Source organism: Chinchilla lanigera, unplaced genomic scaffold (assembly GCF_000276665.1).
Source record: "Chinchilla lanigera isolate Chin_1 unplaced genomic scaffold, ChiLan1.0 scaffold00064, whole genome shotgun sequence".
In the NCBI taxonomy this organism is placed as follows: Eukaryota; Metazoa; Chordata; class Mammalia; order Rodentia; family Chinchillidae; genus Chinchilla; species Chinchilla lanigera.
Genome location: NW_004955465.1, coordinates 10,612,880 through 10,640,000, shown reverse-complemented (window position 1 = coordinate 10,640,000; position 27,121 = coordinate 10,612,880). Strand labels below are relative to the sequence as shown.

The 27,121-nt window shown below is 45.8% G+C and overlaps 1 protein-coding gene across 6 annotated transcripts in view; it reads right to left on the bottom strand.

The window, feature by feature from the left end:
* Mylk4 (myosin light chain kinase family, member 4) overlaps positions 1 to 27,121 on the bottom strand; it is a 100,396-nt gene that overhangs the window by 50,630 nt on the left and 22,645 nt on the right. For 5 of the 6 annotated variants that reach the window (XM_013521845.1, XM_013521847.1, XM_013521843.1 and 2 more), the window contains exon 2: positions 25,929 to 26,199. In XM_013521845.1, coding sequence (XP_013377299.1) covers positions 25,929 to 26,199 — 271 coding nt within the window. Of the gene's footprint in view, positions 1 to 20,822; positions 21,725 to 25,928; positions 26,200 to 27,121 lie in introns of those variants that run through there. The other variant, XM_013521848.1, reaches the window with a different exon arrangement.

The following is a 27,121-nucleotide window of genomic DNA, read 5'->3' as shown; positions in this document are numbered from 1 at the left end:
ATCTTAGACGAAACCCTGACACAAAACCTGTCACTCTGAAATTTCAGAATATCAGGGATAAATAGAAGGTCTCATAATTTGCTAGAGAGAGGAAAAATACAGATCACATATAAAGGATCAGGATTCTGAACTCATTTGGACTTCTCACCAGCAACATGAAACCTTGAAGATACCTTGTATACTCAGAAAAGGAATGATTTCTAACCAAAAATTGTGTGGCCAAATAAACTATTAGCCGAATATATGTGTAAAGATGCCTTCAGAAATGTAAGGTCTCAAAAATATTACATACTTCCATCATGTCTTAGGAAACTACTGGAAGGTGTATCCCATTTAAACAAGGAGTAAAGGGAGAAAGAAAAGGAAGGCAGGCTACCCAGCAGAGGGGGAGTGGAAACCCGAGGGTACCCACTGAGCCACAGCCTCAGTGAGAAATCATGTAAGCTGGACAAAGTCAAGATCAGTCAGCCAGAGGTGTTTTGCAGGAAGTTCTTAAGAAGATAGAATGGATAGAATAGATATTACATTTGAAGGTGTGAAGAGAGGATTCAGCCAACCAGTACATACTTTAGTTTTGAAATAGTTATGTGTTGAATTTTTTTAAAAGTGTCTTAAAAATCAAGGCAAAAATAACTTCAGAAAAAAAAATGCAAAGTAAGAACTAAAAGTTTGTATTATCGCCCTATATTGCTTTTGGCCAAAATGAACATTCTCAAAATCACAATAATTGAAACACTGTGGTTTATTTAACCAAAAATTATAATCTAATCATGTTGGGTGAATGGGACCAGAACGCAGGACATAAAACTGTGTGTTAAAAAAAAAAAACAACATTAACCATCACCAAAAAAAAATGTGTGTGTGTGTTGGTGTGTGTTGGTGCACAATGGAGGTGGATATTGAAGAGGTGTTACCCTTATATTTACAGGAGTTGGCTCTTAAACCTAAGTATGAAAAGCCGAAAGGACATATGCATGTCGTCTAGATGCGTGATGTAACAAATAAAAGAATTAGAAAAGAAAACGTTACCTTAAGTGAGGACAAAGTGGGAATAGAGCAGAAGCGAGCGCTGCTCTCACTAAAAGTGCATAAAACTTTATAGTTTTTTAAATCATATGAATGTGCTGAATACTAAAAATAAAGACTATCATGGAAAAATATTATATACGTTATATACATGCTTTAGTTATCAATGAGTTGCCCCAATTTTGAGCATGACAGTTAGAGACCCACTGCAACACCTCCATAATTTGCAGTTTTTCAATAATATAGCAGCTTCTCATATTTTCACTTCTTTAGTTTACACACACAGAAACTATATGAGTGTTGATAATTATGAAGACTATTAAGTAAGATCTGAAGCATAGCGTTTCTGCTTCCCTTCCTTATGGAACATCAGAAGAAGTTTTTTGTTTTTCTTTCTTACTTTTTCTCTCCTTTTTCTTTTATGCTCCTGGGGATTGAACCTAGAGCCTTTGGATTGAGCTATGTTTTCAGCCCTTTTTGATATTTATTTTTAAATTTTGAGATAAGGTCTTACTAATTTGATAAATTTACCAGGCTGGGCTCAAACTTGTGATCCTCCTGCCTCAGTCTCCTAGAGAGTTCTAATTTGAAACAAACTTGACTGAGCAAGTCAGCATTCACATAACTGGAAATATAGCATGCCAAAGTCTCTCAAAATAACCAGGGTGGGAGGCTGCCCTGCACTGAGTCACCCGAGCTTCTCCCACGCTGGGGTCTGCATTTGCTCTCTGACTTAGTGTCAACTTTCCATGTTTCCTCTCCACTCATGGCAGGGGCAGAGCGCCTCGTCAACTTCTGGTTTGGGTTTTTGCATTCTCAGTGAGAACTCAGGGAAAGCGGTCGGGCTGTGGGTAGCTGTGGCTCCAGTCATCTCTGGCTAGACAGACACGTTTCTCCAGGTTCCTATTTCTGGGTTCTCAGGCAGCTGGGTTGTCTTCTACTCAAACTTATTTTGTCCATCTGGGTCACTCTACACAACGGCGCTGTTGCTTGATCATCTTAAGCATGACCTTGTCCTTCCTCGTCCTCCCTGCTGCCTTGCATGACCTTGTTTCTCCACACCCAGCGTCTACTACCAATGACTGTCCACACAAAGGACATTCACAAAGGCCATGAAGGCCCAGAACCTGCATCCCCTGAGGTTCCTGCTCTGAGGCACCAGCAGGAGTTTGCTCCGGGGAGGGGCACAAGAAGGAGCAACAGGAATCCAGGGAATTCAGATCTACGGGGCTACAGAAGGTTGCACATGACCTCAATACAGCTAGAGAGAAGCCAAGCCCTAACCCATGAAGGAAGGCATTTGGGGATCTTTCGGCACCCTGCACTGAAGAAAGGAAAGCTGCCCAGTGAAGTATTAGGAGAAAGTGTGAAAGAAAGAATGAGAAGGAATAAAGTGCCTTTTTCTTTCTTGCTTTCTTCCTTCCTTCCTTTTTCTTTCTTTTCTTTCTTTCTTTCTTTCTTTCTTTCTTTCTTTCTTTCTTTGTACTTCTTTCTTTCTTTCTCTCTCTTCTTTCCTTTCTTTTTTCCATCCCTCCTTCCTTCCTACCTTCCTTGGCTAAGTGTTAAAGTTTGGATCTTAAAGCTCCATATGTTAAAGACTTGGCCTCCAGCCTGCACTACCGGGAGGCAGTGGTACCGTTCATTGGGGTTGTGCCCTCCAAGGAGACTGTGGGGCTCCAGCCCTCTCCTCATTGTCTTTCACTTCCTGGCCCTGAGACATGTGGTTTGACTCCTACCATGATGTGCTCTCCTCCCCACCCCACCCCTGAAAGCAATGAATTGGCCTGATTTGATCATGGACTAAACCTTCCGAAACTTTGGACAAAAATGAACTTTTCTGCTATAAGTTGCTTGTCTCTAGTATCTGTTATAATGATGGAAAGCTGACGCACTACATAAAAAAATACCACACTACAGAAATTCACCCTTTAGATTTTATCTGTTATTAAGACATCTGACCTACTTCAAAGTTCATTTACCAGATGTCTTGCTGGAATCTATTTTATCATGAGCTGAACAGTAAAGCCCAGCCTAGTCTAACTTTCTAATTAGTGTGCATGTCAGCACCACATACTTGGAAAATTAGCAAATATTTTGATGGTGATAAACAGCATGTGACAGGAAGATCATCATATTCTACTAACCCAAGAAACATGATTTTCTGAGTGAAAGTGCATAACAAACAATTCAAGCATATTCAAACAGCATAAATTGAGGATATGTTATAGATATGTAAGATGCTGAACTTAGCATTTAATTAAATCTTGATAGGCAGAGCATTTTTAAAGAATAACCTTATGTGTCCAGCTGGTATAGGTATCAGAATTTGAAATATACACCACAACTCAACCAAAAATCCAACAAAGTAACAAAAAATCAAAGAATCCTACAGTTTGGAGGGGCTATGTGAATGCATGTCACTGAACCTTCTTGTATAATACCCAAGACAAATAGTCATCTATCCACAAGTTTTCTTCTGTCTGCTTCATTCTGAGTTCTAGTACAGAATGAGCTTGGTATTTTAAAGGTCCAGTTTTGTATCCCAAAGTGAGCATTCTTGGTGTCTTGTGTTTAAAACATTTGTTCTAAGGGGTTTCCCAAGGAGCAAGCAGTGGCCAAGGACACCGAGCCCTCCCTCGCTCTTTGCCATCTTCTCTCATTAGCAAATACGTCATAGAATTAAGCGTATTAAAACACCACTGAAAAGCCTATGGAAATAATCCACATATCCATCATGTTTAGGAAATAAACATGCCTTGTGAAAATCAAAAAATAGTACCGAGACCTCTAACAGCAGATTTACAAAAAAAGTAAAATGTTTCAGGTTACAGACAGATGCAATAATACACAGGGAAGATGTAGCAGGTGAGAGGAGGGAAGGAGACCTGGGTGCACAAAACCATAGGCTTTTCCCCAGGAGATGGTTTGAAGAGGTTTTAGATGACAGGCAAGCAGCTGGCGTGAAGTCAGGTCTCAGTGTCAGGTGACGGACTGAGTAGACGCCATCCTTAATGTGCTTTCCTTTTAGCCAGTGAGAGAATTGCTACAACTTTGAGAAGACAAAAGTCATGCCCAGAGTTGTTAAGTCACTACTCAAGATGAGAAATCACAGAGAAAAGTCAAATGGCTCAAAGGAACCCCAAACTGAAGTAGCCCCCAAATCCTTAGCTTTTACTACTGTATAATGAACCAAATGATAACCCAGACTAAGACCCAGTCTGTCTATGTAGATATCTCACACAGTCCTAGGACCTTCCAGCAGGAGAGACCAACTTTGTGATACCTAATGATTTCAAATTGTAATTGTGTTGGATCCTGTGATCTGAAAGGTGGTCCTCTAAGGCCTCTATGTGGATTCAGAGGAGACAGAGGCAGGCAGAAAGGGCAGAATCTAATGAGCAGAAGGCATTTGCCCTTTCTGATCTCTTTGTCAATCTTCAGGCATCTTAAAAAACTGGCTCCATTAACTAACAGGCAGAGCCTGTTACCTTGTAAAACAAAGTGAAGCCACAGTTCAGCCTCAGAAGTGAAAAACTTTCCACTACGCTAAGATTCTAGCCACAAAGAAAGAGCAGGACTCTGGAAAGCCCTGCAAAGCTGCCAGCATCAAATGGAAGTTGAGAAGGGTGGAGGGAAAGCCAGGGAAAAGGGCAGCCTGCGAGCTGGGGGCAGGGAGCCCAGGAGGGAGAGCTCCACCTTCTCCCCCAGGTCCCTAATGCAAACCTCACCCTGCGCATCAGAGAGCAGCGGGCCCCAGAACAGAAGATAAGTCAGTGCTTCCAAAATTTTAGAATGCCTAAGAGCCACTCTGGGCTGCAATGGACCCAAGACGACTGAAGTTTTGATTTCATAGGTCAAGACTGGGACACGTTTTTAAGAAATGGTTGGGTCACGTGTTGTTGCTATTGCTAACAATAACTACCATTGACAGGGAGCTCACAATGGCCCTGGCACAGCCTTTATTAAGTACGCACCTCTTCTTTCTATGTGCTCCACCCTCCCCCACAGCCCTGGCTACAATAAGCAAACTGAGGCACACAAAGGTTAAGGAATGAGCCCAAGGTCACAGGGGTGGTAAGGAGCACATTTGATGTGTCCAGTTTCAAGAGATCCAAGGGCCAGTGGTGTAGCTCAGAGGCAGAGCACTTGCCTACTGTGTATAAGTCTCTGGCTCAAACTCCAGCACTAGGAAAAAAAAAAAAAATATATATATATATATATATATATTTCCCCCCCCCCAGGTACTACAGTTTTAAAAACAAAGTTCCAGCAAGTGGCATCAGATGCACAGGATAGCAAACTGTAGTACACTTGGTTGCTCTGCATTTGTTTGGCAATATTTTTCATGTGTGAAACACAGGGAGTCCTTACTGTTTTCTGCAGAAAGGGAGAGGTTTGGATCTCCAGCCCTCTACGCGACCAAATTGATGTTCACCATGTATTTATCGTCTGAAGAGAGAGCTATTCTAAAAAGAATGCATGGTCAAGGCTGGCCTCGGGGAGGTGGACGCATCGCTCTGTTGATCCGGCCCGCTGTGGCCTTGAGACCGCCTGCGCGTGCGTCCTCATCTTCTGCCACGTCCTGTTTCACAGCATCTGCAGGCTCTCCCACACTGTGTCCGGGCGGGTCTTTCCTCATCCCCTCACCCTCTGGCTCCCCAGTCACGCACACTGCGGGGAGGCTGCGGCTTGGAGCCACCTGCAAGTCCACCGAATGTATTTTTCTTCTGTTCTGGTTACCACAGTGACCAAAATTCCTCTGCACCTGGCAGACTTCCCCTCCCCAGTGTGGATTTTAAGTGATTTCACATCTGGGTTTTCTTGATCTTCAAGTGCCCACCTCTTACTCTGCAGACTCTGGGGCACCTCAGTCTTGCTGAATCCAACCAACCCGCTCCCAGCCCCCAGGAGCTCGCCTTGCTTCTAACCCAGGGGAAGAGCTGGTGACAGCAAGTGTCCTGCAGATGCTGCCTCCATTTTGCCACCACAGAGCCCAGTAGGAGAAGGACGTGCCTGCTGGCTGCAGTTCGAATGCACAGCGCAGTGCTCCAAAGCTGTCGTCACTCCCTCTGGGTCACGACCCACCATCTATGCTTGCACTCAGGCTCCCAGCGTCCCAGCCCTTTAGCTCACTCTTGTGACAAAGTACACTTCCTGGGCTGGCCTTACTGATAGGCCATGCCCCTGTTTCCTTGCAAATAAAAACACAGGGTGCCCTGGAAAGTTAGAGGCTCACATAAAGAACATACACATAAGAAACAATACACATAAGGATGCCTCAAATACTTCCTGGATATACTAAAGATGATTCGTCGTATGTGCGACATTCAGATTTCATGGGGAAAGGGCCCAGGCGTCCGGCAGCCCGTCTTTGAACTTGCCCACGGCAGGGCCAGGCCCGGCTCCCAAAAAGACAGCCTCTTTCCAGGCTGCTCAGGGTGCTTTCCAGATCACAGCCCTCAGTCCATCAGATGTGTTTTCATAACTGTGAACCTCACTGGGGAGGGAGTGACGGTCTCATTTCATGGCTTTCTAGGACATCTTTGAGCTTTTACATACCCACGCCACCGGGAGACGGGTTTCTGACAAACACAAAGGACACCACCTCAGAGGCAACGGCTTCTGTGACTTCCCCTGTTTACAGAACCACAAAGGGCCACTCAAGCAACTCCTTCCAGAAAAACCACGGGTCTAGGACCACTTCATACCTCCATCCTGAAAGAAATGCAGTTGGCAGTGGTCAAGTGCCGCGTCATTGAGAAAACCCACTACCCTTCCTTCACAACTGTGTTATCTGGAGTCCTCCCAGTAACTGGCCACGGTGCAGCAAGAATGAATGGACAGCTGGCTATGGCTAAAGTGCCGGGATGAGTTTCATCAAGACACCAGCTGTGGATGTGAGCCACACACTGCATGCAGATGCCCCTAAGGAGGCAGATTTGCTGAAGGCCAGCTTGCCCTCCTTCGGCTGAGTCCATGCAAAGAATGTCTCTTCTTCTCCCATAGGTGGCGCCAGGCCCTGAGTCCTCCAGGCCTGTAGAGGGACGTCTCTATCAATGGACGGCCACAGAGAAGGATCTTTTTTAATTTAGCAGAAATGCAGTTTGTCAGCTTAGAGCGACTCTAATCCAGGGGGGTAGTGGGAGAAAGGGGTGAAGAAAGCACAGGGCAAGGCGCTAAGTCTCAAAACTCCAGTTTTCCTCCACTGCATCAGAGACTCCACATAGCACAAGAGGAGAGCAGCTCCTACGTGGTTAGAGGCTCGGGCATCTGAGAGGCTAATTTGCAGGCAACATTTTCTTACTCAGCACTTTTCATCAAAAGAATCAGTCCAGTGTCAGAGGAGGAGCAGGGAATGAATAGGGCAGTGTGAAATCCCTGGTGGCTAATGAAGTGTTTTAAAATCTGGGATAGAAATGGCCTGTATTACTTCATACAGAGGAGACCCTTGCCATGGACCTCCACACCCTGGTTTTTTCCCCTCCTTATGTGCAAGAGGGAAAAATAGAATGTATGCACCTTAAGAAAACATGAAGTGAAAAATTATCCATCCGCCCAGCAAAGGCCTGTTTCCAGGAAATGGATTTTAAAAGAAAATTCTTGATGTCCTAAGGTTGAAGCCGGGAGGTGTCATGACTTTGAATGTGAAGGATGAAAGGACCCTGTGTCCAGGTGCAGGTCAGGCTGGCCTCTTTCAGCTATTACAGGAGGCCGCTTAAGCCCCTGGTTGTGGTCCAAGAATATCCTGGCGGTTAGTATTCAGCATTAAAATTTATAAACCACGAAAGACCTTTCCTTACAGAAAAGTTAATTCAGGCTGGATAGCCTTTTTAAAAAGTCTTTTAAAGAGACTAGTCATCAGAAGAGGTTATATGGAAAACGAGGTAAGTCATGCTTTTCACTCTCCTCAAAATGCACTAAAAATATAGCAACAGGAGTTTCAGAGGGAAGGGAAACAGTACCAAGTATAATTTCATTTCTAAGAAGTCCCAGAAATAAGCCTGGGACTAACAGAGCTACCTTTTAAGAGGACCCGAAGATAAGAGGAACATTAGCAGGAGACGGAGGAACATTACCTGGAGGTGGAAACAGGCAGCACTTTGGGGTCTCAGCGCTGGGCTTCTCAGGGTCCCCCCTCTCTGACCCCAGTTAAGTTCATCTGAAAAGGCTGCAGCTATGCACCCACAGCCCTTGCCCTTCTCTCTCCACATTCCTTCCCTGGCTCAGAATCTCCACAGCCTCCGCGATGCCACCTGGCCTTAAACCTCTCCACACCTCAGGCTTAAGACTAAAACTTCACTTGCTCAAAGAGCTCATCCCTAAAATCCCTACAGATTAGGTAAAGCCCTCTTGCTCTGGACTCCTCCAATACCTCTCTTGGCTTAATCTGAGCACTCTTTCCAATCCCAGCTGACTTCTCTGTGCAATTTGAGAGGTAGGGGCTGATTCTTTTATTCACTACATACAATCTCCCTCGCTCCCTCACCAACAAACTAGGTGCTCAGTGAATATTCATCATATGATTTGTGTCTAGATGTCCCCCAAAGCCTCATTCAGGCTTGGGCTTTTTTGGAGGTGGCTGACTCTAGAGTGTGTGATGCTGAGATTAAGGGTGTGTGATTGCTAAATCAGTCCACTGACTGGGTTGGTGCTACCCTAATCCCAGCAGTCTGGATACAATAGATAAAGGACAGAATCTTGTCTCCCCTACTTGTTGCTTTGCTACTTTCTGCCCGCCATGATTGTTCTCCTCCGCCAAACCACCCTGCCTTGGAGCCATCTGATTATGGAAGAAAACCTCTATAGACTGTGAGCTACATAAGCCTTTCCTCCTTTAACCTTGGGTGTCAGGTATTTTGTCTCAGCTACAAGAAAAGTAACTGAAACAGCTCATGGAATGAATGGGTGCCACTCCTTGTGACTCTGATTTGTACATGGTTAGATGGATTTCTGTTACCATGATAAATACCTGAGATCATCAAAACTTATAAAGAGAAAAGTGTTATTTTGGCTCACAGTTTTAGAGATTTCAGTCCATTGTTTTGGGGCCTATGGCAAGGTATTGTGGTATGTCTGTGCAGCAGAGCAAAACTGCTCACGTTAGGGTCAAAAAAGCAAAAGAGAAAAACAGGCCCCCTTTGAGGCCACGCCCCAATGACCTTAAGGCCTCCCACTAGGCCCCACCTCCCAACACCACCAAGCTGAGCTGAAATTTGCAGCACATTGGGCTTTGAGGGACCGTGCACATCCAGGTTATAGTACCTGGAGGCTTGGCTCTGCAGTTTTAAGGAGACTGCTACATATGAGAAAGTGGCAGCACGAAGAGGGTGTCACCATGATGATACATGGCCTCAACAGTGTCCCTATCCACAGTGGGGAAGGGAACAGGCAGCCAGGCTCCACTTGTGTAGAAACTTGAATGAGAACAGAGAAAGCCAGGCAGGTCACCTGGGCCAGCGCCTCTGCCCCCACGGAACACCCCTGAAAGATTCATCTCCAAGACCCGGGCTAGATTTGTCCAGTCTTAGTTGCCTCCTCATTCATGTAACCAGATGCTTCAACCTCTCCAAAATGTGAGACTCCTAGAGTAACAGTTACAATAATATTAGGATGACAGCAATTGCCCTAACCCCATGCTTCACATGCCCCCTCAGCAAGCTAGATTCACTTGTATAGGTCAATGTCTAATCATGAAAGGCACACGAATTCGTATTTCTCTAGCCTCCTCTATAGCTACCCGTGAATGTTGGGGTACTCAGGAAGTACTCAGTGATCTCTTCTGACTTGAGCAGAATAGCAAAAGTCCTAAGTCACAGAAGCGCCCACCAGGACCCCAAATACAGACATGGAGTCTGTGCAAGTGGATGCTGGCCTCGGCCAGGGTCATCAGCCAGCTCTGCAGTGACCTTAATGGACATCTTGTGCCTGACTGAACTGAGACCTGGCAAAGCTGGTGCAGAGGTCAGGGGTCAGGGGTCAGTTAGGGAGAGCACTGAGTCTTCCACTAAAGCTGAAAGTCTAGGAGGCAGGCTTCACAGGACAGGCCAAAGGGACTGGACCGGTGCCTGCGTTTTCCGGAGGGTGACCCTCGGTTGCATAAGGCCTGGGCTCCCCTCCACCTCGGTCTTGGCTGTTCTCCCCTAAGTCTTGGCTCAGCTCCTCCACCTGCAGCCTTCCTTGACCCTTGTCCCCACCTGCTCTCCAGCTATTTGCAGACTGGCTTAGGGCTGGTAGTGAGGAGCTGGGTTTCACGCTGTTTCTCTAGTAGCTTCCAGGAAAGTTTGCTTTATTATAATTATTCAGAGGAATGCCCTTCTGTGTATTTTTTCACAAAGCAGTGATTCTCAACTCATTTCTTCTTCCAGTCACCCCACTCCATGAATCTCCTTCTTGATCATGTCTAACCTACTGGCTTTTATCCTACACAGTCCACTTTTGCTGTCCTGGCTACCTGTTAGGTCGGTCGTAACAAACTGGAAGACACTAGCCTTCTACCAGAGAAGTCTTCTCCACTCAGCAGGGGATGAGAGAACCAAGATTTCCCTCCCACAGTGCATTCCCTTCTCCAGACTTGATGCAACTGATGCAAACATAGAGTTAGGGGTGGGGTGCAGCTCTGGCAGAGCGTGTGCTGAGCACACCGCGACCCCGGGTACCATCCCTGGCCACCTCCTCATTCCAAGAAAAAGGATAGAGTTATGGTGGGAATGGAAATACGTACATGAAAACTACAGTCCCTGTGACTGTCCATGAATTTGTAATCTCCATAGACCCAGAGACCTCAGAAACACGCGAGCAACGGAAGGAGCAGGAATCTCACGAGAGTGCAGGGGGATAGTGTTTACTCAGAACAGAGGAGCATACAAGAGGTGGGTTGTTGTCAGCCTCACTCTACAGACAGAGAAACATAAGTGATCACAAGACTAACTCCACTGTAAGAGGAGTCAGCCTGGAAAGAGGGCAAATATTTTAAGGTTTACATACACAATAAGTTTGATGGATTGATTGATTGATAGTCTAACCAAGTCCCGGCAGCTACACCATATCATCTTAGTTGCTGCAGGGTCTCCCCTGATAAAAGATGTAGAAGCACTGTGAGCTGGATGGTAACCCAGTGGCTTTGCTGGTTATTAAAGATACAAGTTCCAGTCAGGCATGATGGTGCAGGCCTATAATCGCAGCACTTTGTGGGAGGCTAAGGCAAGAGGACCACAAGCTCAAGCTCAGCCCAGGCCACTTACTTAGTAAGACCCTGTGTCAAAAATTAGAGAAGAGAAAGGAAAGGAAGGGGAGGGGAGGGGAGGGAGGGAAGGAAAAGGCAGGGCATGTAGCTCACTTCAAAGGCCCTGGGTTCAAACAAACACAAAACAAGAACCACAGATACAGGCTCCCACTCACGCACCTTCTGCGTTAGGGTCCCAGAGGGCCTGGGACTCTGAACATTTACACCAGGTGGTGCTTATTTCCAGGTAGTCTCATAATAAGGTGAATAATATGGTGAGTAACAAGCATCAGAGCACCCCAGAACCTGCTCCCAGTCAAGGCCAGTTATCAAATGTGAGTGCTGAGACCCACATGGACCCCAAGCTCCAGAGAGCAAGGACCTTTCCACTTGAGCCTGAGAACTTGTGAACAAAAAGCTACCCTAACGCTAGGGACAGCAGAACCAGTGGGACCTGGTCTCTCCTGCCACACTCGCTCATGTCTGTAAACCCTTGCCAGCAAGCACCTGGCAGGAGTGGCTTGGGGACAAGAGAGAATCTCGCAGCTGTTCCTCTGCTCAGCACACAGAGGGCTTTCAATCAAACCACCTGCCGCCTTGTGCCAAAGGCGGACCAAGGAATTTCCATGATGCGCGGTCTGTAGGCGCCTTGTCACAGAGCCATCTCCTCTGCAATGGGCAGGGAACTCAGTGTCCAGACCCGCCTCCCAGGGGACGACTGAGACCCGCCAGGAGGGTGGGGCATGTGCTACTGCGCATGTCCCCCCCACCCTATCTGACTGGCCCAGGGACAAGTTCTGTGTTTGGTCTGCCTGGGAAACCTAATGGAAAGAACTATAATTAGACATATTTATTTTATCAAGAAAAATGTGCTTTTAAAATGTTCAAGAAAGGATATTGCCTGATTCTCAAGGAATAGCCTGATAGACCCCTGGGAGAACACATGCACATACATACGTCAAACACACACACTATACACACACACAGCCCATACACACACAGTATACACACACACTACACACCCATACCCCATATACACAATATGCATACACACTATACACACCCCCATACACACAATATACACACACATCCCATATACACACACTATACACACACACCCCATACACATACAATATACACACACTATATACACTATACACACATATGCTCTGGACACATAGGTATCAAGGTATAGGTAGTTGTGCATACATGGATATATATATATAACTTCAGTAAATACATGTTCACAATTTCAACTGTAAATATTACCATTTCCAGCAGGTTTTTTTGGAGGGGGAGATGATTGTCAGCCCCTCATTTTCCGTTGCAGGAGGGCACGAGTATTGTAATGCTTCTCAGACTTCAGTGTGAACTGTAATCACTCAGGGACCTTGTTAAAGGTCCTATTCGTAGGCATGGAGAGGGCTAGTGCTGCCCTTACTGGGCGTGGGCTGCTGGTAGATAATAAGGCTCCAGTTTGTGCTGAATGACTGTTTTTGCATCACACATAAACTAGTAACTATCCAAGATTAGACTATATCAAACCCAAACAAAACTACGTTTAAATTATTCTTCCTAAAAGGATTCCGAAAGGGGCTTTGGAATTTGGGCAGGGCCTTTCGGTTATCACTATGACCATTTTTCACTCCATTAGAGCCATTTCACGGTGAAAACCAACGGAGAAATTTGGACTAAGGGAATCGGATTGCCCGGTTCTTCAGAGGTGGTGGGGAGTGCCCAGGAACACAGGGGTTTTCCCAGTGCTGATACTGTGATCTGAAGGTGAACAGAGAAAGCAGAGGCCTGCCCCACGATGCTGACCGCTTAACATTGATTCTAATATCCAGAAATGATTAGCATTCCCCTCAAATATACCTGCCTGAAAACTCTAGGGAAAAATTATGCAAAGTCAGTGCCATTCTAAATATGCTTCTCTACAGAGGCTGGTTTGCTCATTACTTTGTCTAAACACTTGAAAGAAATCTATTAATCATTAACCTCCCTTCAAGACTTCAGATAGGAAATGATACGTAAAAATGTGTTGCTGACTAGCACACAAATGAGAACGGCCATCTCTCATGTGAAGGGTACAAAGAAATCCTGAGAATGACGCCCCCGGAGAGAAAGCTCTAGCTTTTCAGAGGGGCTAATTTGCCTGTTACATAATAGGTTTCATAAAGGACGCCAAAACCAGCCAAAGCTCATGGCACGGAGTATTTAAACAGTGCACTTGAAGGACCGCGTGACCCACGAAAGTTGGGGAAGTCAGGTGAAAATCAACTGTGAAGAGAAATGAATCTGACCTTGAAGGATTACAAAAGCCATAAAAGAGGGGAACGCATGAGAAAAGGTGTAGGAGTAAATAAAACCCTGGGAACAAAAATGAAAGTTGGGATCACATCGCTCTGCCACATGCTTACAGATAAATGGCCCACACAGGCCACTTTAAGAGCTAGACGTTAGGCCTGGTGGATCCCCAGGCCTCCTTTTGGGTGTGGCTAATTTCACTGCATCCACAGCTCTGCAGTTGTGTGGCCTCCTTAGCTTATCAGAAGTGGCAGCTCTCGGGGGCTGGGGATTTAGCTCAGCGGCAAAGTGCCTGCCTGGCAAGCGCAAGGTCGTGAGTTCGGTTCCCGGTAACGGAGAAAAACCAAAAAAAAAAAAAAAAAAAAAAAAAAAAGTGACAGCTCTCAAAACAAGGACAGTGAGGCTGGTGCACTGTGGTACCTGTTAGCTGGGGAAGTCAGGTCAGGCCATTCACTGAAATATATATATATAATAGACAGATGTTCCAGACACCACCAAAGGAATCTCCCTGCTCCCTTTGTTATACTGATGATGACACCTGTCATAATTTCAGAGCTTATGACTCTTGGTACTCTCTCTCTGCAGCATATTTGAATGAGCTGTGCATTACCTGGCACCTGTGGCATACTGAGTAGTGTTTGTCCAATAAAATAGGAAGCCCCTGCCTTGGCTCACGTTCTGTGTGGCCTATGCGGTGAGGTTTCCAGGCACATCGAACATTAAAACTCCACCGTTACACATGGGCTTAAGGCTTCTGGTTTCCCAAGGCATGCTGACATCTACAATCTTGGTACTAGAGGGGATCTCATTCACACTGGACTGGATAGAGTTCCTTCCTTCTTCTTTGCAGTCCCTGAGGAGAGCTCACCTCATCTGCGCACATCCTCAGGTGACAGTGGAGGGGTGGGGACACTAACACATCTTGCCATCACTCCAGGGGGAATGAAAAAGAGAGATAAAAGATATATTTAAAGGGACTTTTATACACTGTTGGTGGCAATGTGAATTATTACAGCCACTATGGAGAACAGAATGGAGGTTCTTCAAAGAATGAAAAGTAGATTTATCATCTGATCCAACTACCCCACTCCTGGTGTATGTCCAGAGGAAATGAAATCAGCGTACCAAAGAGCTACGTGCATGCCCACATTCACTGCGGCATTATTCACAATAGCTAAGACCTGGACTCAACAAAGGAGCAGATAAAGAGTGTGTATACATAGACAGTGGAGCATCATTCACCATAAGGAGGAGTGAGACCCTGTCATTTGCAGCAAAATGGATGGGACAGGAGGACACTACATTAAGTGAAATAAGCCAGAAAGACAATACTGTGTGTTCTCTCTCATATGTGGAATCTTTTAAAGTCAATGTAAATGTAGAATAGTGATGCAGAGACATTGGCATGGGTGTATAATGTGGATAAAGGGACACTGGAGTGGATCAGTGCCTGTTGTATGCATGCATGGAGATGTCACATTAAACCTCATTAATATGAACAATTAATACATGTTAATAATTATAAATTAAGGATTGATTGACTGATTTTTTTAAAAGGAAGTCGCAGGTGAAATTTGTTCTCTGACAGGCTGAGGAAAGAACGGTCATCCCCAGCACCAATCAATAAATGAGTAAAGTAACTCCTAATGCTGTGTCACTGCACGGTTGAATTTATTTTTACAACTTTTGCCCACTCGAGGGCGCCATTACATCGCAGTTTCGGAGCCGACCTCAAATTTCCAGGGCTGGGAGAGACTTTGTAATTGGCTGTATGTGCATAAAGAAATCAAACAACCAATCAAAACAATCAGCTCGAACAAATAGTACTTAGAAAATTCATTGTGATAACAGCTTGTTTTCAAATATTCAGTGTTTCTTGTGTTTTTATTTTGTTGCCGTAGTAATGGACACATGTCATTATATATTTGGTCAAACCCCACAGAATGTACAAACCCAAGAGTGAACCCTTACCTAAGCCATAATGTAGTTTTGTCGGTTGTAACAAAGGCGTCACTCGGGTGGCGGAGTTGGTAGGGGGAGGCTGTGCGTACCACAGGGCAGACCACATGCATGGCATATCTTGGGTATCTTCCTTGCAATTTGTCTATGAACCTATAACTGCTCTAAGAAATAAAGTATTTTAAAATCCTAATTAACTTCTTTTCAAAAAATCTGACTACTTGTTTCACATGTTGGACAAGCTAATCTATTCAGAAAGAAATACCATGGAGGGGCTGGGGATTTAGCTCAGAGGCAAAAGCGCCTGCCTGGCAAGCGCAAGGTCGTGAGTTCGGTTCCCGGTATCGGAGAAAAACCAAAAAAAAAGAAAGAAAGAAATACCACGGCATTTACCACAGGGCCATGAGTTTGGGCAAGTCCCTAACTAAGCCTCAGCTTGCTCATCTGCAGAACAGACACAACGCTGACAACTGCATGGGGCTGGGGTGGGGAGCCACACGCACTGTAGCGGAAGTACTTAGCACCGTGCCTGGGTTCAATAAGCACCGTGTAAACAATGGAAGTGTAATCATTATCCACACAACCAATGGGGGGCCCCACCTCCTGAGGGTGTGACAAGGGTGTGCCGCTGTGGGGGAGGTTTTGGGGGGGTTATGTTACTGAGGCTCAAGCCAGGGAAACACTGCCACTGAGCTGCATTCTCATTTGTAAAGTACTTAGAACAAGGTCTGGCGCATTGTGAGGACTGTGTACGCATCTATCAAACAGAATGAGTGAATAAATAATTCACCTGGGTGACAGGCCTCACCTAAACAGGTAACTGAGAAGACGGATTCAAGGACGTAAAAACTGGGGCGAGGACTATAGCTCAGGGGTAGAGCCCAGGCTTGGCAAATGCAAAGCCCTGAGCTCAATCCCAGCACTGGGAAGAAAGGAGACTTCACTTTTATTATGTTTCTAAGTTTCTAAATAACTATGGCTTGCCAAGCCCGACTTAAAGGAAAAGAACACTTTGCATACAGAACACATGCCCTGAGACCTGATCTCATTTCATCAGACTCTGCCTCTTCCTGAGGCCATCGCCGCTAATAAGTGAAATCACTGTGTCTGTCAGCTTCCTGTATTTGTCCTTGAAACTAGAGTCATCATCTGGGCACAACCAAGGCAGTATCTTTCAAGCAGTGGGGATCAGTAATTACGGGTTGAGTATATTAAGACAGAATCTAGGTGTAATGATGTAAGCGAATACTTATTCTGCTATAGGCTGATGAAACACATTTATGAATGAGAATGTTATCTTTCTAGTGCACTTTTATACTTACCCCTTATCAGAATTTCATTAGTCTGAGCCTTAAACTGAATAAAAACTAAAAGAACAGGCCCAGTTTTGCATCCTTGTTCACTGCTCATATTTTAACTAAAAATTAAGAAGGGAAGGGCTGGAGATATAGCCCAGTGCAGAAGCCCCGGGATCAATCTGCAGAACCACACACACACACACACACACACACACACACACATCACAGGAGCACCAGACATCCTCGCAGAAGCTATCTCTGCGTGTAAGAAGACAGAGGGCTTATGGATGCTCAAGCCAGAGAGAGCAAAGCGCTGGTAACCGTGACCGCTGCAGCCCTCTCCCCTGAGTGTAGCTCTGTACTTGGCCCTACAAGCTACTCTGCAGCAGGTGGGGCTGGAGATATAGCGCAGGGCAGATATTGCTCACTGCAACACCAAGCATAAGGGTATGGAGTGCCCCGTGGCGCAGGGGCTGGGCTGGGGCCCTGTGATGACTCTTTAACAAGACATCCCAGGGTGATGCGGGAAGTCGGGTGTGGCGGCCATGCTCAGCGGCTTTCAGGGGTAAGCGCGCCCCACTGCTGAGGTCAAAGCCCTGCTCCACCTCATAATTAAGGCAGTGGATGACTGCTTTATCACAGTACCTGCCTGAGAGGCTGCCGGTGAGACTTTACGGGCATCTTCTCCTTGGCTGCTGGACACTTGCTCTTCCATGGCTGTGGTAACCGTAACCCTGCAGGTGTGGGCTGAAGCCTTTCCCCTCGAGTTCTCCAGCCTCGGGGAGCGTTCCGCCTGGGAGCTGGCACTTACACGCAAGCCACTGGGAATGCTAATGGCCCCGTTATCTTTGACCAGCAAGGATGGCACGTGGGAGCCTGGGGGCAGAGGTGCACCCATCTCCTTGCCCACGAGGGCCAACTTGGGGAGACCTCCCTGGGCTCCCTTCCTTCTCCATCTCTCAAGATACCCAGGCCGTGGGGCCAACTCCCAGCACAAGCACCTGCAGGGGCCTCCCTCGGGCCCTGCTCTGGGCAGGAATCTGGGAGCGGCACTACAGAGACGCAAGCTGGGCGCAGAAGAACCCGGAGCGACTCTTCCCAACAGCAATGTCTACAGCAACTCTTCTCGCTGCCAGTTTTCTCTGCCTGCTCTCTAGAGAGAAGACTGCGGCTGCTTGTTCCTCGCCATTTCTCTGGTCTCCACTCTGTCGCCAGAAAAGGAGGAAGAGGGATAGGAGGACCACAGGCCAAAGCCCTGGACATAGCCCTGGTGTCCAGAGGCTGACTGGGGGTACCCGATTTTGAGGGGTTTTAGATGATTTGTGGTCATACATCAAAACGGTGCTTTTACTCTTGTTTTGCTTCTGCTGAAAATGATTTAAATGAATTGATGTGTGAAAATGCTTATGGGAACAAAAGTAACACGAAGGACAGTGGTCCCTCAGCATCCAGGGAGGCTGGTTCCAGGACTCCTCCTAGGCCTTTACAGAGAACCCACGCGCTTCCTCCTGTATACTTTAAATCATCTCTAGATTACTTACAAACTGAACCCGGTATAAATGCATAGTAAGTAGTGGGTATTCCATGTTGCTTAGGTGAGAGAGACAAAGCAACAGCCTTTTTCCACATACTTTCAATCCACAGTTGGTTGAATCTACCCTGGACACAGGGACCGACTTTATAGCAAAACCATGAAAACAGTCTGTGACAAACTGAAGTCTGGGAAACACCAAGCGATAAATGTAGATTTTACAACCACAATGATGTAAGTTAGTGGAGAGGAACATAGTTTGGTCAACTCTATTTAGGAATCTCATTGTCAAGTATGTTAACTACTCTCTAGCCTATGAATCCAGACCTGACTTGCTCATTCATAGTTTTAACAATATTGTTTTTACTTTCAGAGATAAAGTAATTTCCTGATATTATAGTAAATAACAGAAAAGATATGAAGTGATCATAATTTCAGTTATTTTGCAATGGGCCTCATCTGCATGGTTGGTCTAGAGCACCCTGAGCTGCATACGGGCAGGGATCTAGCTATACTTGGTGCATTTGAGAACCTTTCTATCACTTTATGCTCCAAATGGGTACAGGGTACCTTACCATTACAAAGGGAACTCTGATGTCGCTATGAAAGACAGTTCCTAAAACTGCTGTACTTGGGGAAATTTCTAAGATCATAGGCTGCCAACATTTCTAAATAATAATTTAAAATGGGAAAAGTTAAAAGGACGTGTTGTAAAATCTGACTTAAGAGAGATTTTTATTTTCAGCTAAAAAGTCACAAAAACATCTTTAAAAATACATCTCCACAATGCTCTTTGCAGTCATCTTCACTGGGAAACAGAAGAGCCACATCCTCACAGTTTCAGCAGCACATTCTTTTCCACATGGAAGATGAAACCCTTGCAATTCCCAGAGAAGAAATGTAGCTGTCTTAGAATCTTCCATAGGGGCTATGTGAAACAGTCAGAAAAGATTAACTTTTGGGCAGCTATGGCCACACCTGAAGATGTAGACTAACCATGATGTTAGGTCAGACCTAAAGGGAGGTATGACATTTTATGACATCTTACTTTGAATTTTTTATCGTTGTAGTTTTCTCCCACCACTTCCACCCTGTGCTCCACCAAGATCTGATGATGGATTAAACTATGCCAAGATCTGGTGATTCATCTGACGGTGAGCGCTTACCGCAGCAGGCCCACCGGGAAGCCGCAGGGTGACCAGGGACGCAGGACTCGTGGCTGAGTTCTCGCGGCAACGCCAAGAGGCAGAGTTGGTGGTTTCTCGAGGAACAAGACGTCAGTGAGGCATGGATACACAGGCATCGGGGCATAGCATCCATGCCTCCTCCAGAGAAATCTTTTTTAAAACTGGAAATCATGCATTGACAAAGGGGCAACAGCACCCCACAGGGGTGAAAATCGGTTCTTGTCCTTGTTATGGCTGAAGTGCACATATACATAGAATATGGCAACAGGTGTGCAGTTTATCTGTGGCAATACAACTTCATGAAAAGGGAAGTTCAGTAGGAAAGTGCCTGCCGAATAAGAGAAAGGCTCTGGGCTTGAACCCAGCATTGCATAAAGTAAATTTTAAAAAATTTAAAGTAAATAAAATTTCATTGGGGTGGTTAACTGAGGGGAAAATGCCACTGTAGTCTCAGAAGGGGCAGATGATAATGAAAGAAAAGACCGGAACAGTGACTCAGACCACTTTTTGCAATGTTTTCTAAACTGTCTAGGACTGTTAAAAAATAGTCATATGCTAACTGATGAAAGAATTAAAGATGTAGAAAGAGCCGGCACATCTTGGAATGGTTTAATTAATCTTCTGGTCTTAGTTGAAGACCAGGTAAAAGTGGTGAGAGAAAGATAACAACAAGAAAAAAAAATTGTTTTAAGTAAGATGTCATAAAATATTTTACTTCCCTTCGGATTTTGTTTCCCTAGACATAAATACCCCTCTCTTGGAAAGTGCTAAAATCCTTAAAATAGTAATTATTTCTCTTCTTCCAGACTTCTGCTGTTGACTGAATTCTTGGAATAGCTGCAGCCTCACGTGGAAATCCACAGCGCAGCAGCTAGGGGGACCCTGACAGGCTGCGCCCGGACTCCGACGGGCTGCACACTCCTCTGAGGCCCCTTTGCCGCAGACCCCCAGAAGAGGAGCAGGAGCTGTAAGTTTTCCCTACGGTTTTTCTTTTCAGAACTAGGGGCATATAGGAAGGCAGGGATGGAAGTAATGTGGATGCTACTTTTAGCTCTCACACCTAAAAATAGATCACCGATTTCATTATACACCAGGCACGGCCGCCTGGAGGTTCCCTGAAAGGCACTGCAGGGGCTGGAAATGTGGCCACTGCTGTCCTGGCCGCTCCTGGGCCGGTGTCCTGGGCGAAGATTCGGCGGGGCCTGCACCACATCGCCCGGGACCAGCATCCCTGCCCAGCTGGAAGCAGAACTGCGAAAGGAGCGCGTCTAGGTTAAAAGGGATTTCACTACCTGTGCATCCTCCAGAGCGGGCGTCTGCCCGGGGCCTCCTCGCGTCATCACCGAGCGGAGCAGCCGCCAGAGGACTGAAGACGACAGGAGGCACACGCTGCCTACGATCCAGACGCCTTTCCTTCTGAGTGCGGAGTCCATTCTCCGGGGGTAGCTGCGAGGCCCCTTGGCCTGCGGGTGCCGGCCCTGCCCCGTGGACCACAAGCGCTTTCTAAGCGCGGTCTGTCCCTCCCTGCTCCGCTCTGAGGAGTGGGTGTCGCCACATAGCAGAGGATTCCTGCAGTCCTGCAGTGGCTGTCTCCAGCTGCACCATCAATAAATATTCCCCCTCTTTAAAAGGAAAATTATGATGGGCTTGTGCGACAGATCCGAAACAGGTGCAGGGGCTGAGACCTACCGGCCACAGCCTCCACCAGCACGCATGCGTTTGTCCCCAGCGCGAGGTCTGGTAGCTGCACTGTAATTGGCATTTGCCTCCAAGGTCGGGCCCCTGCCAGCCCCGGAGGTTTCTCCTGCCCTTGCGGGGTGAGGAGCAAAGACGGGGTGTAGGGAAATGTAACTTTAAAAGTCACAAAACCTCCACCTCGGCCGGCCGTGCTATTTTGAGATCTCAGCTGCAGTCACTACAAATGCTGCTGAGGTCCAAGTTCCTAGCAGTTGGTCAGGAAATACCATCTGGAATTAAACTCACCCACTGCAATCAAAATAGGGAGCTCTACGCTTCGCTCAAACCCACTCTCTGCTTCTGCACATCCTGTTGATGAAGATTTGGTTTGGTGTGTCTCTGGAGCTTTCAGCACCAGACGTCGAAACACTCTAGGGACTGAGAGCGCCGCCTCCATGAGGACCTTCTTTATTCTCCATCCCCGGATGGGATATGGAAGAATCTGAGCCCGGTTTTAAAAAAGAATGATTCCTTACTAAGGAAGACTTTTAAACACAAATCAGTGAGGATTAGGATAAACTCAGAAATAATCCACTTAGAGGTCCTGTGAGCTTGGCTGTGGTGTAGCAGTTAGTGAGATTTTTTTTTTTAACTTTGGGGGCAAATTATTGTCTCTTTTACTGAAATATGATCAAGGGGAAACACTGTCCAGTCTATCAGTGTCGACTTTTGTTGAAGAATCCTCCACACTCTGGTGTCCCACAGTTGTTGCACCAGGGTCCATGCCTTTTGGGTGGAGGACAGGTAACCAGGGCGACACAAAGCTGGGGAAATCAAGGAACAAAGAGACGAGCACACAGCACCTTGGGTAGAAAAGCCAGGGTCACGAGCTGGGGCAGTGGCTAACTGGCAGAGTGTTTGCTCTGGATTCAATCCCTAGCATCACAAAAACGAAGCGGGGATGTGTGTCATTCAGAGAGATGGTGAGAAGCAGACAGGGCCAGGTGGTTGTCTAAGAACGGTGTGTGGCGTCGCTGGCTTTTATTGAGCAAGGAGGAGTGTGCGTGTGTGAGGGGAGAGAGAGAGCACTGAAACTCAATGAAATGCAACATTTAGGTACTAGAGAACTGGCAAAATAAGTAACTCAGGATGGGAGCGTAGTTCAATGGTGCTGTATGCTCAACTCCTCATGCAGATCTCCAGTCCCAAAATAAATAACTAGTAAGTGTAAAACCCTGAGTTGGATTGTCTAAAAGTAATACTAGTTATAGTTATGAGAGCAGTTGTTAAGCATATCCTCATATACGGTGATTTTGCTAGATTTCAGCTCCAGTCTACGGAGGCTGAAACGCAGCTTATTATGGCCTATGATCACCTGGTGAAAACTTCAGCTTTCTCGTCTGCAAGGCCTATTCAAGGAAGGGCATGGAGGCCCTGAAGGGAAGAGGGGAGGGGCTGAGATGTGCACATCCCCAGGAGCAAGTTCAAGTCTGGGCTTCATTTCATGGCAGGGTAAAGTGGATCTACTGAAGATTCCAGAGGATGCAGCTGGCCTCAACCTGGGCAAGATCTTGGGGTGAAGTAACAGGCTGGGGGAGATTGGAGGTAACCACTATGCAGTGCTGCTGTTGGTAAAGATTTAATGTTGAATGGATATATGTGGGTTCTGAGCCAGGGAGGGCAGGGGCCCCATGTCAGCTGGGCCTGGGTCAGAATAGAGTGTACACCTTCAGTAGGGAGGGAGAGGAGGACCAGAGCAATATGCGAGGGACAAGGAGCTCAGCTGGCTTCATTCTTGGGTCAGGTGACCCAGAAAGATGACCACTGCTTGTGGTCCACCCTTGGCTCCTTGCTCAGGAGAGGCTAACGCCATCCTTCAGGGTTTTCACATTTTGTCTGGGGGGAGCTGGAAAGGAAGGGGGGAAACGGAAGCAAAGTCATGGGAGAGTGAGCCATGTGGACCCCTTTGAGGGGCGAAGATGTGACAATTCTGTACTATGGGTAGAAATGAAGTGAGTTTTGAACATCTTTTGGAATGCAACAGCACAAGAAAAGGCAGGAGGCACCAAAATAAAATGGAAAGTAGAAAATTAAAAGGAACAAGAACAAGAAAGAAAAGACATATAATATGTAGCACTCAATAAATTTTAAAAAGAGGACAAGAAAGTTAAAAATGAAGTTAGCAGGCATCAGGCATGGTAGTGCATGCCTGTAATCACAGCACTCAGGAGGCTGAGGCAGTAGGATCGTCATAAGTTTGAGAGGAGACTGAGCTACAGAGTGAGCTCAAGGCCAGCCTGAACTGCATAGCGAGACCCTGCCTCAAAAAGATAAATAAATAAATAAGTAAATAAGTAAATAAAAAGTTAGCAGAAGAAAAATAAATGAAATGGAAAAATCTGGTTAAAAAGCAGGAAAAGGAAAATAATGAGTTCTATCAAACTTTTAATAAATAGAGATTGTGAAATTTGTGTATAACTTTCCTGCTCTTGGGTCTACAGTGTAAACTCTCTTCTAGAAAGAACTTGAGCTTCAAGCTCCTAGACGAAAGTTTTCTTGTCATCAGAGGACGTGAAATTCAGAGTAAATGCTTCTCGGCACCCACGGAATGTCTCTACTATGATTAGCAGCGCTAATCTTCTCAGAGAAGATATCAGAGAGAAAGCCAGCAAAGGAGAGAAAGTTGACAGCCTTTTTTTAACAGTCCCTGGCAAGGGAAGAGCAGCATTGTAAAGATTTACTGCAGCCACAGCAGAAGACGGAGACGTGTTAATCTAGCTCTGTCTGCATACCTGCGGACACCCGAGCCGAGCCCGGAGAAACCAGGCCTGCTGGCTGCTCAGCTCTGAGCCGGGCCCTGGCCCCAGGCGAAGGACAGCTCTGGAGCATCCATCATCCCCATGGCAGGAGACGCACGGAAACGTACTGCTGACCTCTCTGGGCTCTTCTCCATGTACACATAAGAAACTGAATGAGACCCACACTGTTCCTCGTCCCTCCGCCCTCCCACATCACCCACTTTTCAACTGCAGGCCGGAAGCCAGCAGGCGACAAAGCGAGTGGGCTCCCTTTTACTAGTCTTTCTTCAGACTGAGACCTTCTCCGTCTTCTCCTGAAGTAATCCTAAAGCATATGTAACTTCCAAGCCATTGACGTCTAACACTGTGGGACAGGTGGTAACGAGAAAAGTAACTCACCTTAACAATGTTTATCTTCCAACTTACCATAATCTCACTGCTTAAAAATGTGTGCCTGCTTTAAAAATTTCATCAGAAAAGTTGGAGAAAAACTATACTTGAAAAATAATCAAATTTATATAAATGATCACAGTTAGTTAATGATTTCAGAGTTATAGGAGGTTATGCAAGAAGGATATTTTATTTTCTATGCCCCACAGAAATTCACGAACTAGAGGGAAAAAAATCTTCTGTTTATTGATTTAAAATATTAATAGGCCCAGTGAGAAAGTCTTTCATGTTTCACAAATTTTGCTTATGGAAATGTTTTCTTTTCCTATATTGCATAAAATATTAATTAGCCAGGCAGGAGGCTGAGGCAGGAGGATGGTTTCAACCCAGGAGTTCAGGGCCAACCTGGATAACAGTGGTTCTCATTTCATAAAATAAAATAAAATAAAATAAAAAAGAGAATCAAAAGAAGAAGAAGAGGAAGAGGAAGAAGGAAGAGAAGGGGGAGGAGGAAAGAAGGAAGAGGAAGACGAGAAAGAATATTAACTCATAAGGAAAACAGAGGTCTCAAAAAAACTACATCAGTGTGATTCAGTTCTTTCCCCAGCACGTTTTATCATTCCTTATTCACTCATAGTGAAATACCTCCTAGGCTTTTTATATACAATATCTCCACTTTGTTGTCTACTGTGTCACCAGAGATGCCCTCCTACCTGAATAGCATTTTTCAGAGCAGTAGCTGGGCTAGGAAGGATGTTTTCCAAAGCTGCCTCACAAGAACCACTCGTTCTGATTATTAACAGCGATGATTCCTAGCCCTCAACCAGAAGGCAGAGTTCACTTGAATCAGTCTGTTCGAACCACAGATCCTTTTGCTGCCTATTACATGCACATGACTGGGAAAGCAACCAAGGATAGAGAGACAAGGAACACAAGGTCCTGACCTGCAGGGGCCCTGTCTAGGGCGAGGTGCTGAACGCATTAAAGACCATTGCATGGGCTGGAGTAAAGGCCTGAGCACAAGGCAGCTCAGTGGTGCTGAGTGGGAACCAGGGAGGAACTGCTGCTGCTGCTGCCGCTGGGGGCGCACGTTGATTAAATGCTAGGCATGGGCCCAGAGGTAGAGCTCAGTGGTACAGCACAGGCTCAAGGCTGCTCACTCAGCCTCCCCAAAGAGAGAAGGAAAATGGGCTGCTTGGGATGGAGCCCAGGGCTTCACAAAAGCTCTACCACCGGGCTACACCCAGCCTATACAAAACTCGCTTGGAAACTCCTAAGCTACTAGTTACACAGTGGAGGAGCGAGCCGACAGGGACAAGTGCATAGCCAAAGGCCTCCTAATTGCTAACCAAACTCAGCTGAAAAGTTCACGCACAATTCTCAGTGAAACATAGTGGGATTTACCTAGCTATACATCACCTTCAATTCTACCCACCAGTAACCAAAGAGAACTTGAACAGGGTCAGAGAAATGGCTTCTTGGTATAAGGAAGATAAGGTAGAAGTGATGCTTTTAAAATCAGCATATAATTACCTCATTTTTTCCAGAACTTGAAACCAGTTCGCTGGGATTTTCATCCAGAAAGCATTTCACCTTCTCCACCTCTTTCATGCACTGGAAAAATGTCACTTCCTCCAGCCCACTGCTGCTGTAACACGTGTTGATTTCCTCTAACCGCTTCACTTTCAGCATCTTGGTGGTGAGTCCAATTAGGCTGCTCTCTGGAGTGTGGTCTTTGTTGCCCTGTGTCTCCGATTTGTAAATCAAGATGCAATCGTGACTTTTCAGTGTTCCGTTCTCTTGGCTGTAAAGAAATGAAACCAAGAACATTCTCATCACTCGTTCACACGCCAACTCACGGGAAATGTTCAGTGAGGACTGGGAATTAACTTCTGTTTAAACAGAAGAAATAAAGAAATGCTAGTATTCACAGTGAGTTTCCACTGCTGGAACTTTTCTCTTGGTGGCACCAAAAAAGGAGCCCAGGGCCTTCATACTGGGCTGCATCCTAGGTGTTTTATTTTTCATTTTGAGGCAGGGTTTTGCTAAGTTGCTATATATCCCAGACTAGACTCACACTTGTAATTCTCCTGCCTCAGCCTCCAAGAGTGTTGGGAGTACAAGTGTGTGTCTCTACACCTAGTAGAAGTTTTAAAGAAAATCATTTTTTCACTTTTTCCTACAAAAGAAATAGTAAGAAGCAATTTTGATTTCTACTGGGTGACTGTATCTCTCTCTCATTGCATAAAATAGGATGTATATTGTCAGAAAATAAAATCTACCACCCTAAATACATTTCTTTAGCATATTTTGTATCAGTTATTCAGAGTAACTGCAAACCTCTGCAGATACAAGAATGGCTATGAAGCAGAATTCGGGAGGCTGAGGTGGGAGGATCACTGCAAGTTTGAGGACAGGCCATGCTACAAAGTGAGTTCAAGACCAGCCTGAACTGCATAGTGAGACCCTGTCTCAAAAAACAAGACAAAAAAAAAAAAAAGACCAGCCTGAACTGCATAGTTCAAAAAGGAAAAAAATAAGAATGGCTATGAAAAGATGTCATTTTGTTAAAAATACAAGGGATAGCAACATATATGATAATGTTTCAATTAAAAAAATTGTCACAGTAAAAGATATATTGCCATTAATCCCCCTCAAATACTCCCTTCAGTTTAAATGCACTCATCTCATCACTCTTGCCCCTCTCTGAAGCAGTTCTGGACGTC